Raw genomic sequence first — 20,432 nt, 5'->3', positions numbered from 1 at the left:
TGATTTTTGCTCTGATGTACATTGTCAGCTGTAGGACCTTCCAAAGACACCATGTGCCCTTCCTAATGACGTCTAATCATTTCATACAACTCATCATACTCCTTTTCTTTAGCCTTCGCCACCTCTCTCTTCACCTTGCGCCTTATCTCCTTGTACTCTTGTCTAATTTCTGCATCTCTCTGACTGTCCCTCTTCTCCTTTGCCATCCTCTTCCTCTGTATACTCTCCTGTATTTCCTCATTCCACCACCAGGTCTCCTCTTCCTCCTTCCTCTGTCCAGATGTCTTGCCAAGCACCCTTCTAGCTGTTTCATTCACCACTTCTGCTGTAGTTGTCCAGCTCTTTATTGCCATCCAGTGCCTGTCTTACCTTCTCCCTAAACTCAACCTTACAATCTTCTTTTTTCAACTTCCACCATTTGATCCTTGGCTATGGCCTCACATTCTTCCTCTTTGAGCTCTCTGTCGTCATCCTACAGACCACCATCCTATGCTGCTTATGTACACTTTCCCCTGACACCACTTTGCAGTCTTCAATATACTTCAGATCAACTCTTCTGCATAGGATGTAATCTACCTGTGTGCATCTTCCTCCACCCTTGTACATAACCCTATGTTCCTTCCTCTTCTTAAAATACATATTCACCACAGCCATATCCATCCTTTTGGCAAAATCCACTATCTTCTGACCTTCTTCATTCCTCTCCTTGACACCATACCTACCCATCACCTCCTCGTCTCCACTGTTCCCTTCACCAAAATGCCCATTGAAATCCACTCCAATCACCACTTTCTGTCCCTTGGGTACACTGTTCATCAATTCATCCAACTCACTCCAAAAATCTTCTTTCTCACCCATTGCACACCCAACATGCTGTGCATTTACACTAACAACATTCATCATCACACCTCCAATTCCCAGTTTCATAATCATTACTCTACCTGACACTCTTTTCACCTCCAAAACACTCTTGACATACTGTTCCTTCAGAATAACCCCTACTCCATTTCTCCTCCTATCCACACCATGATAGAACAATTTGAATCCACCTCCGATCCACCTGGCCTTACTCCCCTTCCATTTAGTCTCTTGCATGCACAATATATCAATCTTCCTTCTCTCCATCATATCTGCTAACTCTCTCCCCTTACCAGTCATACTGCCAACATTCAAAGTTCCTACCCTCAGTTCCACTCTCTTTACTTCCTCCTGACACGTCTCTCCCCTCTTCTTCTCCTTTGGCTACAGCATAAAATGTGAAAAAGGTGTGTGTAATCTTCATCTATGTGTAATGGATGAAAATATTTAGTTGAATTAGGGTATGCATGTTGCATATTGAACTGTAATGTATTATATTATTAAATATTGTTAAATAAAGAAATCTTCTCAGTACCCGATCTCCTCCCTCTGGGAAACGCATTCGGCACTTGGCACTTTGCAGGCCGGCTCCCTTTTAATGTGTCTACATTTACCACTTTGTCCAGCAGTGCGGTCACTCAAGTGGTCCAAAGTGGGATTTATGATCCCCTCATATATTACAACCAAGAAGCAAATGATCTGCTGTTTGGATACACAGTGGTGCCCATTCACTGCATCATTCTTAAAAAATGAGTCCAGACAACTGTCAGCCTGGGAAGTGACGTGAAGTTATAAATTCTTTTTATTTGTTTCATTTGATTTTGTCAGAATGAGACAGGAACCATGCTGATGAATGCCCGGGCACAAATGAATGAGCACAAAATCAAAAAGTAAGACCTGATGGCATTTCATTTTGGAGTTCAGACCTTTAGGCACTTTGAATAGTTTAATGTATGGTGTGTTCTGTGACTTTTCGTTTAGTTATTTGTCATAATGATAAAGAGCCCAGATTACACACTTCAGTGTCTTTAAATGGAAGCTTTAGGCTTCAAGTGAATACCTGTAATTGAACTGAGTGAAGTGTGGTGCGATAGCTCCAGGGACCCGGGTTCAATGCACCAGCCTGCTTGCTTTCTCATTTGCTGCTCTTCCAGTAAACTCACAAAATGGCTGCAAGCTGATGGGGAGGCTCAGCGTTTAGGGGAAAATCCGGAGATCTGGCCTGTCTGGCTCTTCTCTGTTACTCATACATTTCACATTAGTGTTTGTCAGGCACTCCAGTTTCCTGCCACATTGACATAAGTGTGACATTATTTCAAAACGGAGGCCATCTGTGCGTGAGTGTGCCACCTGACGGCTCCTGCTTCGCCGTGCGTTCTCTTGCCCGCCACGTTTGCTGAGGTGATTCTGAAGGTGAGTTGGCAGCGCTTGTGTTCTTCCAGCAGACGTTCTCCGGCTGAATAGCTGGCCCTGAGTATTGTAGAGGGCTCAGGTACAGTTAGCCTTCATTGGAAGATTAATGCTGAATTAATCACCAAGATGAATTATTGAGATTATTGTGAAAAACTTCTTTCAAGGGCACTGAAGCACAAAGACCTCTGCCAAGTATTAAAGTATTACAAAACACCCAACAATTCTAGTGAGGGAATAAACAGACTTTTTGTCATTCTGCCAAGAACAAATTAAATAAAAAGCAGCACCTTGTGTAAAGAGCTGTGAATGTCTCTCGAAAAACCATGAAAAGTAGATCTGAGTGAATAAAGCTGAAAGAAAAAGAAGAAACAAACAATCGAAAATGAAACGCGTTATTTGGATTTGTGACCAGTAATGGAGGGACAGGCAGTACGTTCTAAGAGCGGCCGCCGTGTGACCCGTTGTGACTGGAGCTCCGTCGCCATTTTGTGTGTTTGCCTTGGACACAAGATACTGGTGGGTCTGTAAAAGAAATGGCCGTCCTCAGATATCAAGCCTTTAAAAACAAATGAACTTAAAGACAGTCATCTTGAAAATGCATTTTAGGGATTTTGAACTGGACGCTTGTTGCTTCTCTCTGATGTCTGGTTCTTTGACCCTTCCTATGTTTAACCATTCCAAACACTTCTCAATTAATTATTTATTAAATATTCCCATTATCTCATATATATTTGCCGACATCCGCAAAGACCCCTACAAGTTCACGTGCGATAGCTTTAGACATGGCTGAGCGCAAGGGAACAGCCTCTGGATATCGAGTAGCATAATCCACGAGGACTAAATTATATTTGTGTCCTCGGGCTGAGGGGTCCTACTATATCGACCCCAATTCGCTCAAAGGGAACGTCAATCAAGGGAAGGGGAACGAGAGGAGCTTTGTCCTTCCTAGGAATTTGCCATAATTGGCAGTCCGGACAAGAGATGCAAAAATGGCAAAACCCGGCCAATTAAATCAGAGCTTAATTCGCTCTAACGTCTTTTCGGTGCCCAGATGGCCTCCTAGGAGGTGGGCATGTGCCAATTCACAGACCTGCCACTGGTAGGTTTGTGGGATTAACAACAACTTCCGGACCTCCCCCCAATGCTCCGCTACTCCATATAATAAGTCATTTTCAATCACAAAGTCAGGACCCTGTGCCATGGGCTGATGTGTGCGTTGGCCATTGACAAGAACCACTGCATTTTTTGCAAAGTCATCATTCCACTGCTCCCTTTTAAAAGAAGCTGGTGACTCTCTAAACTGAAAGTGCATTTCGGAGAGAAGGCCCCACCTGACTTCAAGGGACGGAGAATCCTCCTGGCTTGTCGTGGCACTGCTAAATAACGCGGTTGCCTGCGATGGTCCAGGAATCTCCCCATCCACCTGTTGGATTTCTGGATCTCTCTCTCCAACGGCCGGTTACACAGCATGGATACGGCTTGAGCCGGCTTCGTCCCATCTATAGCTAGGCCTCTGTTAGTAGTACACCGCATTTATTGTCAGGCCAGTCCCGCCCCAGAATCACTGGAAACGGTGGTTTGTCAAGGTCCACCACAGGGAATTGTTTTTAGCGATCTGCCATAACTGATGAAAGATAGGGCGGCTTTATAAGTAAGGGTTTCACCGTGTATGCATTTAATGCTGGTCTTTATTTTTTTCCATTGTCACGGTAGTACATATTGGCAATCAACAATAGAAATGTTGCTGCTGGAATCCAAGAGTGCTTTGACTCGGAAGCCATTTACCACGACTGCTCCCATATGTGTCATAGTTAGGGGGTTCGCAAGTGCACATCACCGTCCTCCTCTCTCCACCTGCATCCCTCCTCGCTCCCGGGTTAGCGGTGCACCCACCGGGACCGGGGACCTCAGACCAAGCTCCGGATTGTATGAAGGAGACCTAGTTTGAGAGACGTAATCCCCACTGTGTCCACTAGAGGACCGTGCTGCTCTCTCAGATTGCGAGGCTGGCTTTGACATTTCAATGAGCTGCATTAGCTCATCCATGGAGTGAAAGTCTCCCCAGACCGGCTGGGTACAATTATTGGGAAGACCCTTTTTTAATACATTGTTTCTAGGCTGCAAAACTGAACAGAGATGTTTACAGGTTTGAGTCCAAAATAGCACTGATAGTATGGAGGTAAGATGGCGGCTTTAAAGGCCGGTAAAGGAAATTACGTCGTCGGGACCGGAAGTGACATCATCATTGGCGCCAGAAACCAGAAGTGATGTCATCGGGACCAGGAAGTGTCATCATCAGCGGCGCCTGGTCTGGCATGGAATTATCATTTAGGCCCTTCAGCTGTCTCCCAATCGCACATTAGCACTGATACTAAAATAGCGAATGAACTACTGTAAATGAAATAAAAAAAATACAAAATAATGAATAATAGGACGGCACGGTGGCGCAGCGGGTAGTGCTGCTGCCTCACAGTAAAGAGACCGGGGTTCACTTCCTGGGTCCTCCCTGTGTGGAGTTTGTATGTTCTCCCCGCATCTGCGTGGGTTTCTTCCCACAGTCCAAAGACATGCAGGTTTGGTGCATTGGCGATTCTAAATTGTCCGCTGGGTGTGTGTGTGTGGGTGTGTGTGCCCTGTGGTGGGCTGGCGCCCTGCCCAGGGTTTGTGTCCTGCCTTGCGCCCTGTGTTGGCTGGGATTGGCTCCAGCAGACCCCTGTGACCCTGTAGTTAGGATATAACGGGCTGGATAATGAATAATAGTAAAGTCCTAATAAAACTAGTAATACAATAATACTTTAATAATAATGTCCTCATAAAAATAAACCCTTGCTTCAAAGTCAAAAAGCTGAATAATACTTTCCATAAAGATCTGAAAACTAAAGATTAGTGTCAAAGGAAACACCAGCGTCAGAGGAGGAGCGTCACGTTGCTTGTTTTTGAATGTTTGAATTGTTAGCGACTACTTTTGCCATTTTTTCACTCTTTTTGTTATCCTTTCTAATCTCCATGTATAAAGATTCTTTTTCTGTCCTTACAAACCAGAGGCTTTCTCCCTTTAATGAGGATGGCAATACATTCTGTAAACCTTATTTTTGAACTTCTGAATCCAAAGCCCATTTTATGCCCAGTGTAGGCCGAAGCCAGCTATTGGAGTAGGCAGTCGGGCTACAATAGCAAATGAACTAAATCAAATAATAATGACTAAATAAAATGACAAAATAGTGAATCCAAGTCCAAGAAATCTGGAAACTGAAGATTAACATCAAAAGGAACATCAGCATCAGAGGAGAAGCGTCGTGTTGAGCGGCTGTTAGGTTCGGTCGTCAGGCTGGTACACGGACAGGGTCTTTGATGTCCTGGTGGACGTGAAGTTTTTTCATTTTGATGAAATGCAGGCTCTCGTTCACCTGTGGGTGGTCAGTTCTTTAGGCCAAAAACCCCACATGAGGGTCTGGAGCTCACAGATAAATGGCGTATTGCTTTGATGATGGGCAGCTTGTTCCAGAGGCCGTAAACATAAAAGTACGAGTAAAACCATTTATGTTGTCAGAGGTACTCATCTGTTGTGTCACCACTCAGATGTAACGTTTGAGTGAGATGCTGTCTGCTCATTCTGCCCTAAGGTTAAGTGAGTTCTACACTTGGATGATAAAAAAGAGAAGCTACAAAGTGCCGTATGTTGGGTTGCAACAGCATTTGCCCTTTATGAACCAGCACTGCGTAGAATTCATTTAAAGTCTCGCTGAACATGCTGAGGCCGGCCACAGCTTACTTTTAAAAATACAGTGCCTGCAGGCCCAAAATGACGACTGTCCACTCCACAACAGAAAGTAAAAGGAGCAAATCGCACGTAAAGAGCAGTGCAGCCGTCTCTGTGGCCAGAGATTTGGACTTGAGATGTCTGCTTGGAAGGAGGCCAGTCGGTTATTTATTATCTATAAAGCGTTCACAACAAAAAAAAATGAAAATTAGAAAAGAAAAGATTTGTTGGAAGATTTATTTATTATATAAACAACATTTTGGCAGAATTTCAAAATGAGAAGTACAAAAGACACATAGAAATTTAATGTAAAAAAAAAAAATAGGAAAACTGTCGTGAAAGCGCGCAGAAGTGACAAACAGAATAATAATAATAATAACTAAAGACTGCTTAAAACCGCCCAAGCACATAATCAGACAGATGTTCAAGTACAGAACTGACAACGTCTCGGAGGCTGTCGCCATAAGCAAAGGCCAAGCGCGTGTGCCTCGTGAGAAACGGGTGAGGCCTTCTTCATCAGGCAAGTGGACTGCAGGCCCCGTAACATCTGAACTTCAAGCAACTCTCGATTCTGTGAGAAAATGAGCTGGATATGCGAAAGGCCTTTGAGAGTCGACGGTAACGAGAATTAAAATACAATTGTTTTGAGCGAGGCTATTTACAAGTATAAAAAAATGACTTTCAGGAAAGATTAATGACTTGAAGATGGCACCGTGTTTAGCACTGATACTGCCAGCTGGCTCACTGCCTGGGGGTCTCCAGACCCCTGTAGGCTCTGACCGACAGGCCTAGCGTGGCACAGAGTGCCTTATGATACGCTGGTGTCAAGTCCACCGCTGATAAAGCAGACTTGGAAGATAATATAACAATGAGTTTGAAAAACGTCAACTCTAAACATCACAGACCACATAAAGCAGTCCAAATTCCCAAGACGGGGCCAATTCGGTGTCACTTGTCAACTTTAGGAAGGCGAGACACAGGAAGAATGTGACCAGGACAAGCTCTGAGCCAAGAAGGCTGCAGCGGTGAGGCAGCGATGCCAGCCACGGTGCCACCTGAGTTACAGTACTGTCAAACAACACTTCAGAAGTTCACACAGCTTGTCGGTTTAGAGGGGAGGCTTGAATTTGAAATTCTCATTTAGTGGAACACACAGTGACGTTTATTGAAACCCTGCGGCTTCCACGAGTGAAATTAGGGGCTACGCCTCCCCTTGAACCCTCCTTACAAAAAAGTTAAAAAGCTAAAAGTTGTTGGGACAAAGTTTGGAAGGTCAGACGGTCGTCAGAAAATGAATGACACAAAGGGGAGCACAGAGCCAGAAAGGAGATAACAATAATATTATTAATGCTACACTATAAATATGACATTTACAAGGGGCAGAACACTGAAGAGTTCTTATCAAGCTCATTTTAAAATGACAAATTAAGAATATGGACGAGGCACCAGGCACTTTGCAAGGCTGTTTTGTCTACTAATGTATTACTATTCATTAGCATTTTAATGAGTTCCATGTTTAATTTGCATAATGGCTATCCATCATGGCACAGATGCTTTAAATACATATCAAACACAAAGGAAAGAGATGCTCGCAGCCCTTGAATCCATTTGTCAGATGGAAAAAAGAAAAAACAAGGTTATCTCTTAATAAATCAGTGGCACTGTTCCTAACATTAACAAAACTGTCAGCAGAATAGAAAACAAAGACAAACTTCATGCCCGGCGTAAATATCATGACAGGCTCCACTTGCACACACAGCACTCTTGTTCAAATGGAGGGCTGGCATCTCTACTTACAGTATATGAGGGCCACTGACTGAAACACCCGTGCCCCCACTGTCAAAGCCAATTCAGGGCCACAAGAACTGGGGCCTCTCCTGGCATCGTTTAGGGCACCAGGCAGGAACCAACACACTGGCGAACATCGCACTCCTACACTCACCAACAAGGAGTGACCGATGAACGCATCAGGACAAACTGTCTTTGGGATGTGAGAGTGGAGTAGAGCCAACCGCACAGAGACGTGGCACAAACAAACTCCACACAGGCGGTCCTCCAGGACACCAGAGCGGGCTGCTCACTCCATTACAGGGACACCGTGAGGGGGCAGATCTCAGCAGGACTGCGTGAAAAATAATCATTCAGGCTGGCCTGCTGTCCGTTAGAGCTGACCATGGACCCACCTGGCCAGCAACGCTGCTGACTGGAGTTTTTGTTTTGCTTCTCCTCCATCATCGGCATATCCATCCATTATCCATCCCGCTATATCCTAACACAGGGTCACGGGGGTCTGCTGGAGCCAATCCCAGCCAACACAGGGTGCAAGGCAGGAAACAAACCCCAGGCAGGGTGCCAGCCCACCGCACGGCACACACCAAGCACACACACTAGGGCCAATGCACCTACCCTGCATGTCTTTGGACTGTGGGAGGAAACCCATGCAGACACGGGGAGAACATGCAAACTTCACGCAGGGAGGACCCAGGAAGCGAACCCGGGTCTCCTAACTGCGAGGCGGCAGCACTAATCATCAGCCTATTGCGGCAGTTTTAATGTTAACCAGCTTTTATGTTGTCAAAATGAGTTTATGTTAATGAGTGAGACTCATTCTGCTTCACTGTGTGTGTTTACTGCCGTGTTTCATAGCTAGTGCAGTCTGGACGTAAATGAGGAGCACCACACCAAACACAGATTGAGCGAACTAAACTGAACCACCAGGCCATCGCAGGGCACACTCACTAACACTGTGGCAATCTGGAGTCAGGGCCTAATCAAACCTGTGCGTCATGGGAATGTGGCAAGAAAACTGGAATAACTGGAGAAGGAACCAGGACGATATGGGAGAACATGCTAATGCAACACAGGCAGCACCTGGAATGGGGTCAGAACCCAAACCCAGAATTTATGTTTTAAATTATCCTGTGATGTCGGGATAGAATAAGCTCACCGTCTCTCTTGAGTGTCATAAGAGTCTGGCATCAGGATGGAAAAATGTCTGCTCCTGTCACCCCCGTGAAGGGACAAGATGGTCATCCTGGGTGAACCTCGAAAATGTCTGGCAGAGATGGGGGAAGATCACAAGTCTTCAGACTCTGCTGTCATAAATAGTCGACATCTGCTGATGAGTCAAATAAGCATTTACAAAAGTTGTCTGTAGTCGGCTTATATAAGATTCAGAAGTTTTTAAAGTAACACATTAGTTTAGGTACTACACACGTGCATCTACTCCTCCTTTACTCTTATGTAACAAGACCTCAACACGGGCCTCTTTTGGTCTTTGTAACACTTCTAAAACACCAGTAGATCGGTTATTCATCTCCGAGTAGTGCGGCTTATTGACATGATGATAAAATGACTTGTTAATGTGAAGGTTTTACTGGTCTTATGCTAAATATGGAGTATCAAGAGAAATGTGTCTCAGTTCAGCCACCTCAGACCCCTCCAAAGTGAACCTTTGTTAGTCGCTCACTTCGGAGAGGTGAAGAAACACTTTACTGATGATTTCTAAATGTTACTGGAGACCCAAAGAAGTGTTTGTTAAAATCTTCTAACATAACAGGAAATGAGTAATAGATGCATGTTTGCACTACCTAAACTTAAGTGTTACTGTTTGCAAAACTAAACAAAAACTGCCTGACTTACTGATCACAGATTTGTTCACGTAGTCCGAAACTGATGTATTTTTTCTTTATTAATGTTACTTGGAAAAAAAACCCAAAATATAGTTTATGTATGTATGTATATAAAATGTTTGTATATATTGTCATGCACGAGTGTCAGAGAGTAACCTCCTGCGCTCATCAAAGGTAATCACTACCACCCTGGGACACCAGGGGGCGCAACTGCTAGCTGTCCTGTCTCTTTTACCACCCAGAGCTCCGAAAAGACACCCAATGAAGGCAAGTGACCCCCCCACCCCTAGCGGTCCACGAGCTCTAAAAGCAGGCTGCGCCCGGAAGGAAGTGTCTCATTCAGGAGGAGACATGGAGCTCCAGCCTGACCTCTCTTTTGAGCACATTTCCCCCTAAGTGATGGCTGATTACTCTTTATTATAGCGTCATCGTTCTCCTGTTATTTTGTTTCTTCCTGTTATTCCCCAACATTTCATTTGCACTTGCATTACTGTAGGTCGACAACAATATACATCTGTCCCATGATACTGAATTAGAGTTGACAGCTCTGACAATGTTACTTTATGTAGACAGCTGCCATGCACTTCTCTATGAAGTAAAAAAAAAACTGCAGAAACATTTAAGTTATGAAAACGCACAACCATATTAGAGAAGATGTGCAAAGTTCTGGAAGGTGACGCAGATACGAATGGTTCAAATGACACATGCAGATGTCAGGCTATTATCGTCCATTAACTATCCTCTTTAATGTGCATTTGGGAATGACAGTTTACAGAAAGAATGGAAGATTGATATTGTTGGAAAATCAATAAGGCATATTAGAAAAAACAAAATGCATTACCACTGACAGCTGAGCCGTGAGGTGTGGAGCTCTGCTGATTATTCTCTGAGCGGTTCATTCAGTTGTTTCTCTAAAACACGCAGTTTCTGTCCTTACTTGTACCTTATGTTGTATCCATCCACATATCAATTTTGCAAACCCATTCATTCCAATTCACAGTTGTCAGGCACCTCATATCCCTTCTCAGAGAAGAGTGGAAGTAAACCGTGTGTCGTAAAAGAGCTGGGTGCCTGAAGAGTTTCTGAAGACGGCGCTGTCTGCTGTAATTAGGATTTACATCAACAAGGCAGAGCTTCAATCTACAAGACACACGTTATTTCAGATTCTCACTAACAAGTGTTAAACGCACAAGCAGACCCAGTCAAATGTCGATATGGGCAGAGATCAGCGTAAAACGATGACGGCTCCGCTCCCGTCACACACCAGGAGTAGCCCCTGCATGATGTTGCCGATAAGAACGTCTCACTCATTATCCATTGAGCAGAGGTGAATGGCCACAGCTACCAGACAAGGCAGCCACTGAAGTAAAGAATAAAAAATGATGCGACTCGAAAAGGTTAAGGCCAACAGTTAGCCTTTCAACTTTGCTCTACTTTTCCATTAATACCTATAAGAAATGTGTTAGAAGCGAAATGAACTCATTCTTCTTCATCAATCACAATATCGATTTTAATTTGTGACTGTCAAAAAAATCCATGTTGCTTCATGAGGCCTCACTATCTCCATAAACGTATGGCTCCTCTGAAAGATGCCCGTGTGGCTGTGATGATGCGCTCTCAGATTGTGAACTCTTTCAGGATGACATTTGACAAATCAGTGAGTCCCTGATATTTTGGGGACGTAAGCCAGAAATGCAGAGAGCCTGAAGTGGCAGCTCATTTCTTGGGATGTACGGCTTCGAGGTTAACGTATGTGTGACTTTCGAATGTGAAGCCACGGGCAGGGTTGGCATCGAGTTTTACTTTCACGATCACTGAGGCAGAGTTGCTGTGAATTAAATAAGGATTAAGACATACTGCAGGACGCCACACAAGAGGAATGTGAGCCTGAGCAGCGCATTTTGATATGGTGATGAGGCCAGTTGCTGGAGTTTTATGATTATGGGTTCCAAAGGCCAATATAAGGTTTCTCAGCCAAGTTCCTGAGTTTACAATGCATGAGCTTAAGAATTTTGGAGGACCTCTAAATACAGCCGCTGCTCCTCCAGATCCCAGAAGGTGCAATTCATCCCTGGGTCCATTCATGCACAGTGAGACAGTGTGCCATTCAGCAGGGATTTGGACTGTGACACCAAAAATGGAGTCCCCAAAAGAAACCAGGAGAAGATGGAAACACAGTAGTGAGGAGCTGAAGTGATAACGGGTGGCACACAACGCTATCCACAGCACCACAATGGTGGAACAAAAGAAAAGTGTTGCTGCGTTTCTTTCCATACCGTTACATCCCGGCTGTAATAGATTGGCCGGTTCCCACTTGGTTCCTGATATGGCTGGGATAAAGCTCTGGTCTTCCATGACCCTGAATTAGATTAAGCGGATCTGACAATGTTCTGTTATTTTAGGTTTCATTTTTCATTAAAAATTCCTTTAAATTATTAATAAAATGAGGAAGATAATTAAAGCTGTAAGGTTTCCTAATGTCAGAGTGTTTAGCGCTGTGGTCTCAACTACGTATATGGAGTTCTGGGCACATCCCAGCATGGTGATTCTCTCACAGAGTCTGCCCCTTTTTCTGATACTGGACTGGTTTTTCCAGTTTCTCCAGTTTCCACCCACGTCCCAGTGACTGGTGACTCTAACATGAACCTGTACAAGTGAGCATGAGAGTGTGGCCTGCAATGGAGTGGTGCTCATACCAGGGCTGATTTCTTGTTTTGTTTCCTTTGCTTCAGCTCCTTCATGTAATCAAAGTGATGTTAAGAATACTGAGACTGGCTGTTTACCCAAGAATGCCACACTTAGTGCATACAAACTCAATTTTTGGCCGCTGTTTCAAAAGAACAATCTGAAAAGTTACAAGTAGGATGGTAACTGAAAACAAGCACCATTAAGTTATCAGTGGTGGAAGAAGCAACAACGTTAAAGACGAGAAGAGTGAGTTGATACTAAGCTATGGTGGTGTGCATCCGACCACACAGTACAGGTGAAACAGTTCACTGTGAGTCGAAGAAATCACAGTTTAGGTCACACTGGCCATGAAACATGAAAGATGAAGCACAAGGTGAAAACCTGACAAGGCCTTAAAGATGAGAATGTAGCCAGAAAACATCTGTCAGTTAGCCAACTGTACACCTAAATTTGGATAACGGTTTCACTATAGCCAAACAACCATGCTGGATATCAAACTGAAAGGGCCAGATATCTGGAAATGTGGGCAGCGGGCAGCTTGCCTGGTATCCTTTAACGCTTTTCTACACCATACATCACCTTGCACTGTTCACAGCCATTTGGGGATATTCCATGACTGCACCTTCATCTGATTCTTAGGCCTTCATTATACAGAAGAGCAGGTCATACTGTTAATACACTGATGGCAGACTTGACAGTGGGACAGCAGCAGCTTCTCGAAACATTAGGTCAGTTCTGCGATACACACTTAATGAAGGACGATCACCTTCGATTTTACTGACCAACAATTGAGAATACTGAAAATATACGTGTGCATTAGGTATGTCCTTGCTCTAGGACAGAGCAGCGGGCACTCAGGTATTGGCACATCCAGAAGTACAACATTGTGCCAAGAGTTCAGATATGTAGCCATTGCTTAAGTAGTGATGCGTGATAGCTATGAAGGCGTGTGATTGTTGTGCCAGACACTGAGTAGCTAAAATAGCCATCTTCCAAAAGCATTGCCTCTTTTGACTGGCAGTCCTCGCTGCCAGTGTCTGGTGCACCACAAGACGAATCACCATTAGGGCATTTTTTTTACAGTGATATGACGTGCAACATCTTCAGTGGTCAGGGTCTCAGTAACCACCACATTTATATACAGTGGCTACTGCACATCACAGTCATTTCAGAAATAATTTCTGAATTGTTTTTTTTTTAGCCTCTATTTTTATCACAATTTCAGAAACTGTTATAAGTTGTTAAAATATTGCTTTGCCCAGATTACATACAACATCATTAAAAAAAAAAATAAAACTAAACATGCATTTGATTTGTACCAAAAGTTCACATACAAATGAGTATTGATAAAAAAACGAAAAGCAGCAACATTAAAACCAATAGGAACTCAGTGAATTACTTTGAGATTCTTGATTGTATACAGCATTTTAAATTAGATATTTTTTAGTACTGAGCGGGTTGCATATCCTTGCTTTGAGGCTTGTTTGACATTCATTATTATAGTGGAAACTCCTTAAAAAGTATCCACTTTCTGGATTGCTGTGTCTTATGAACCAGAAGACGGCATCAGACGTGTAGATCACATTATTCAAACAGTAGTAAAAAAAATGGTACAGTTAAATGAACATTACATTGGCAAACATTTCTGGGAATCTTGGACTTAGGCAAAAAAATCCAAACCAAATTATCAGTGATTTTCTTGACCTTCCAGAAGGCTGGTGTCATAAGACCGACCACGAAGGGTGTGAGAAGTGAATTGAATGGGTTTTGGCCCATTTTGCAAAGACAGCTTTTTCCGTAATAAAGCGGTGACCTCCATAAGGAGCGCTCTCATGTAGCAGGTACTCCGCACATTCATCTCTGCCGCCAGCTTCATAGTAGTGGTACGGGACATTGGGGTAGCCTTCACTCCTGCGGGGAGACAGAGAAACATCTGGTTAAAAAGGCTCTACTGATAAACTCCAGGATTATTTCTTCATTGTATTATTATCGCTTGCTTTTTTTATTTGTAGATTCTCTTTGACATGGACCCCATTTTTTCATTTACCCGTTATTGCAGGGTTTCTCAGCCTTGGCCCTGCAGGGCCACAGTGACTGCAAGATTTGGTTGCAACAGAAATAAAATGACTTAAATATAAGCCAGTCCTTACTGTAAAGGTAGTGCAGTGGATGGAGTGGTGGCTCTGAGGTAGGGATCTGCACTGGTAATCAGAAGGTGGCCGGTTCGAATCCCATAAATGCCAAAGGAGACTCTCCTCTGTTGGGCCCCTGACCAAGGCCCTTAACCTACAATTGCTCCATCCTGGGTATGATGTTAACCTGCATGTAGGCCCTCCAACCTGTAGGGCAAAATGGTGGCAGAATCCGCCATAAAAAACCTCACGCTGTTCCATTCCGTCTGAACTGGGGTAGTGCTGAGGTGTCACCTGCACTTAGGACCTAATCTGGGATCCTGAGTTGGTTTATCGTGCGGTGAGTGCGGCAATGCGCTGTGTCAGTACGTGCTCATAAACTCTTGTACTGTAAACAAATTCTGCTCTTTAATAAATGACTTGTAGGATCTTTTTAAAAACCTCCTTAGCATTACACCCGAGCATCAGTTGGGCTATAAAAGCAGTGCTAAAAGTGTAAGTCCCGAGTGCCACTCAAGCAACATTACAGACGTGTCACACGTAAGACCCGAGGTTTACTCGGCTGTAAAGTACCAACAGTGTTAGTGCTGAGTGTTACTCGGGCAACGGTGTAGGCGTGTCAGGCCCGAGTGTTACCCAGGAAACGGTGTAGACACGTCTTCTCCTAGCCCAGTGCTTCTCAATTATTTTCTGTCATGCCCCCCCTAGGAAGAAGAAAACATCTCGCCCCCCGCGCGACTATAAATAGTATCATTTGTCTATAAAATTGTTATAAGTACACCTCTGCATAACACTGTATCCTTATTAACGTATAAGAGAATAAAAAAAGAAAGAAATATGGACCAATTTACAACAAAGAATAGCTTTATTAAATGTAACAGAAAAGATTTAAAGTGCATTCTAAATTCAAAAAAAATTTAAAAGAAAATAAAAAGCATGTTCCCCGAGGTCAAACGCGCCCCCTTTGACGGAGCCGGGGGGGGGTGCGCCCCACTATTTGAGAAACACTGTCCTAGCCTCATAATGGCGTCTTGTGACGTCGTCATCAGCAGTGACGACGAAGTGAATCTGTCTTCAGGCGTCACACACGTGTGCAGTGTGCTGCTCATATTATTATTATTATTATTTAATACTTTGTACACTTCTGACTTTCTACAGTAAAATGTGCAAAATACAAAAACTACAAAGATGAGATTTAATACAGCCACAACATGCAAAGCTTTTTACGTGTATTTCTGAGATAAAATGTAATGCTAAGGAGTTTAATATTATACAGACTCTTTTTTAAAAAATCATTAAAATGTGTGTGGTCCAGAGCTGATTAGTATTTCTTTGTTTGTTTTTTTCCTCTCATATATTTTTATTAAAACAAATCATTCCTGATGGCCACACAAACTAGTTTGTGAGGTTTTGGTTTTCTTATCACTTGCAGCTGATTGCTACATGGTGGGTGGTCAAGAAAACAGAAAGGAAATAAAAAGTAGGCATATGCCTGACTAAAAATACACAATCAGGAGTGGTGAATCTTAACTAAAATAAGTGGCACTAATGGCCTTATAAGAAACCAACTGGAATGAAACTGTGCAGCCACTGTGGCCTTCCAGGACTGAGGAGCCCTGCATAATACCCAAGATTTAATGGTAGTGTTTACAACAACAACATTTATTTATATAGCACATGTTCATGCAAATGATGTTGCTCAAAGTGCTTTACAAGATGAAGAAAGAAAAGAAAATATAAAAATAAGATTAGGCCATACTAAGTAACAAAGAATAAAGTAAGATCTGATGCCAGGATTACAGAAAAAACAAACAAACAAAAAAAAAACAAAAACACAGAGGGCTGGAGAAAAAAAAATCTGCAGGGGTTCCGAGGCCATGAGACCACTCGGCCCCTACTAGCTTCAAACTGGAGAAAAGGACAGACAAACAAACAAAAGAAAAAGAAAAAGGCATTATTGATGGTTTTTGGCCCTTGGATTAAACGTTTAACTGATGCTGAAATGTGGCCTTTTCTGTACTTTGTGATGAAGATGATAATTTTAGACTCTTTGTGTTAAAATTTTGCCTCTAGATGTTTCAATGTTGCTTTTTAATTTTTCCTTTTACCCGTTCATGTATTTGATATACATAGACGAAGTCATTATCTACATTGTAAATGTTTTCTGCTATATTACTGCTTAAAAACATTTAACACACAGTATTCAAAACACATGGAATTGACGTTTTTAGAGACTTGAATATTTATTACATGTCCATATCCTTTGAGCAACTTTAGCCTAAGCAGGATTTATTACAATAAACATTTTTTGCATAAGCAAATTGGAGTTTATTATAAATAACGTTGCACACTTTTCTAATTGTAGGACAAAGTGGGCGCTGCCCATTCTAATGAGCTTTAGCGGGACACCAGGTCTGTTAAGGCAACAGATTTAGCAAACATCCAGCTGCGTCTTGCCCCTCTTACATTACAAACTAAGTGATTGCATTGCCAACTTCTTGAGTTAGAAGGCCCAAAATGGACTCAAGCAAGAACAAAGATGTGACAACTAGGATGGACAGAATAACTCGCCTATGAGCAGGCCCAGATTTTGTAAAAGGAAGTAACTTTAATCCAGTCAGGAGAGGTTCCACTTTTCTAAACTATAAACTATTTGAACTCATTCATCCCAAGTGAGCATATTCTCTGGATACTCTCAGTGAATTCCCTGAAGACGGTCTCAAGCCACTCTAACCCAGGTGAAAATTGTGCTCTCACTCCACAAAATGACCTTCTGAAACTTTTCCCTAAAATTAAAAAGCTGATGAGCTGCTCTGTCTTTGGGGGGCTGAGAACTGACAACCTCTTTCTCATTGTGGATCTGAAACTGACAGTCTTTCTTCGCCAAGCCAAGCTCTTGGTCAGTGAACTGAAATGGCTGAGAAGTAGGCATTTACATCAAGAAGGGAACTTCAGCATCTAAACTCTTGTGCCTCAAACAGTAATGCTTTTCCGTATAAAGTTGGAGATGACACAGCAAAGGGCCTAACTTAGGAAAGTACTGCACACATAAGCAAGAAAGCTAACACAAGAAGAATCCTCCACTGCTCCACGAGAGGTTTCTTTCCTCTCTGAACCCAACTTAGAACATCTGTGTTACAGTATGACAGGTGTAGCACCCCAGTCCAACTCCCCACCTATCACTGTCTTCGGGCCCTTGACGGCAGAAGTGAGAGCCCCGCTAGGAAGGGAAGATGCAGGGCAATTGATCAGAAGATGGTGGAAATCTTGTGAAGTGTTCTTGTGCATTGCTTCGGGTACTACAAACTACTCTGAAGAATCAAATATGCTGTTTTGGCTTTAGGTCCTTATGATGGACAGTAGAAAATGATAAAAACTGTGAGACTGAAAATGATGCAGCCTGTTCTATAGTATCAACCTGTTGTTATAACGTTGTGGCTTATCATCATATTCAGAGGTGGGTAGAGTAGCCAAAAATTGTACTCAAGTAAAAGCAGCGTTACTTAAAAATAATATTACTCAAGTCGAAGTAAAAAGTAGTCCACCAAAAACTTACTCAAGTAAGAGTAAAAAAGTACTTGGTGTAAAGACTACTCAAGTACTGAGTAACTGTTTGAACATAATAAATGATTTATTTTTAAGACATGTTGTAATAAGACAGACAAAAATATAAAATAATGTGCAAATTCTGCTATTTCCAAATAATAAAATAAAAAAATGAGTAAAAATAATTAACATCTCTACAAAATAAAGATGCACAAATAACACAAAGTTCCAAATCTCAGTTTTTCACAACAAAGCTTTTGAAGCCGATACCTACAGTAGGTAACATATATGTTTGAACGGTGCAAACTACTTACAGTGACGAGATATCCTGTACACTGACAGTATAATACTGCATATGCACTTTGTGGTGTAGCGGGTACAAATACATAAAGCCGTGTCACTCTCCGTTGGCGCAATTGTACGACCGCCGGGAGTTAATGAGGTAGTTGGAGCGAGTCGCAACTGCACGTGTGGGTCCGATCATTCTCAATTGATTTAGTGGCTTCCTGCGGCGTGTGATTAAGGCCCACGGAGACGGGAGTGTTTATATACGGGTCAGCACAAAGAAGAAGAAGGAATCAAAGAAAAGGAGAAAAGACATGAGGTTAAAAGAAATGAAAGGCAGGCTTGGGAACGACGATCTGGTTCTTGCAGTGAAGCTGTGACCGTTTAGCAGTGAACAGGAGCCCCGCATGACTAAAAAGTCTCTCACAGGCTGCAAGACGCAGGAAGTTTGTGTGTGGTCAAGTGACTGCATGGCTACGTCTGATTGGTGAAACAGTCATGCAGTAGATCTACTGGCAACTTCTCACTTGCAAAAATATAGTTTAATGTGTAAATAGAAAAAGGTAACGAGTCGAGTGTTGCCCAATGTAGCAGAGTAAGAGTAGCGTTTCTTCTTCACAAATGTACTCAAGTAAAAGTAAAAAGTATGGTGCAGTAAAACTACTCTTAGAAGTACAATTTTTTTAAAAAGTTACTCAAGTAAATGTAACAGTGTAAATGTAACTCGTTACTACCCACCTCTGATCATATTACAATTAATGTAATGTGACTATTGTTCTGCAGAGTGGTTTGTCACAACGAACATTATGCACAAAAACTGCACTTTAATTAATTTTGTTTTGAAATGTTTCTTGTGTCCAGTTACAAAATTTGAATACAGTTTTGTTCAATCTAACTTGCTTGAGATTTCCCCGTCTTTTGTATACAAGTTTAAAATGTTTCCAATAGAAACCACTAATGAATATAAACATGAAGGATTAGTACAGACCTGTTGTAGCCAGCAGGGACGACTAGAATCATCACATTAGAGTGACTGCATGAATCAAATGAAATCAAGCATTGGGGAAGAATTCAAAAATACTGAGATATCTATTGAGTATTGCGAAACAGCCTAAAATATCACAAAATTATTTACAGGCCTTATCGCCCAGCCCTACTAAATCCTCAGTGAAATCATTGAATGGTTCCAAATCATTTAAGTTACTTAGCACTCGGGCAAGTTTTAGTTTGACGTTGACTCTTTATTTGTTTATTGCGTTTGATGACTGGTGCTCTGCTCTACTGGGGACCACATATAAAAAAGTGTTGGCATTTCTACACTGACTGAAATGTACACAAATCCCTTAAATTAGTGACTGCAATGTGCACATAAGGAGTAGTTTGTATTTTAAATTGTGGAGCAGATGGGTAAATCAAGGAAAAATGTACCTTTGTCCCAAATAGTATGGCGGCACCATATTTTACCTAGACAGCGTCAAGACTACTACAAAATTCCACCATTACTACCTATTTTTGGGATAACACTAAATGAAACAGCACAGTTTAAAGAAGACTCATTAGCCGTGATGTACACTGCTACAGATTATTAAATCAATCTGTTATTCAGCTCAAATCAGAATCCTTCTATTATAGTGCAAATTATGCATTGTACTACTCAAATTTAGAGAAAGTTTAAATTACACAAAGAGGAACACTTCCAAAATGTTTGAGCTTATGACCGCCCCTGGCGCAGGTCACTCTCAGCGAGCCCTTTAACTTCTTTATCTTCCGCTTTGTTACACTCTTTGCTGCTCTTCCCCTCCCCTGTTTGAAAGGATAAAGGAGACAGCAATATGATCATTAGAAGGCGTGCTTCATACATAACAGTAGTACGTTTAAGGTGTTTTACCAAGCATATTGCATTGATGTTAAAATTAACTAACAAAATAGTCAAAAAAGAACTTGCCGATGCCCTTTGGTGAGTGACTGGTGGGTCTGCGAACATGAAGGATTTGTAAAAAAAAAATAAACAGGCAGGGCTACGGTTGATGATAACAAGAGCTCAACATTTCATCAAATCAAAATGAATGATTTTAATTAAAAAGAGACATTTTTGGCCCTTATGCAAGAAAAAAAAAA

General features: G+C 42.3%; 1 protein-coding gene across 1 annotated transcript in view; it reads right to left on the bottom strand.

Annotated features, from left to right (window-relative positions):
- Nucleotides 1-8,482: 8,482 nt before the first annotated feature.
- Nucleotides 8,483-20,432, bottom strand: part of st6galnac3 (ST6 (alpha-N-acetyl-neuraminyl-2,3-beta-galactosyl-1,3)-N-acetylgalactosaminide alpha-2,6-sialyltransferase 3) — a 647,630-nt gene continuing 635,680 nt past the window's right edge. The window contains exon 5 of the mRNA XM_039735008.1: nucleotides 8,483-14,262. Within this exon, the coding sequence (XP_039590942.1) occupies nucleotides 14,073-14,262 (190 nt within the window). The 3' untranslated portion in view covers nucleotides 8,483-14,072. The remainder of the gene's footprint in view (nucleotides 14,263-20,432) is intronic.

This window comes from Polypterus senegalus, chromosome 14, assembly GCF_016835505.1.
Source record: "Polypterus senegalus isolate Bchr_013 chromosome 14, ASM1683550v1, whole genome shotgun sequence".
Lineage (NCBI taxonomy): Eukaryota > Metazoa > Chordata > Cladistia > Polypteriformes > Polypteridae > Polypterus > Polypterus senegalus.
The sequence above is the reverse complement of the archived record's forward strand: the minus strand, read 5'-3'. Positions and strand labels throughout refer to the sequence as shown.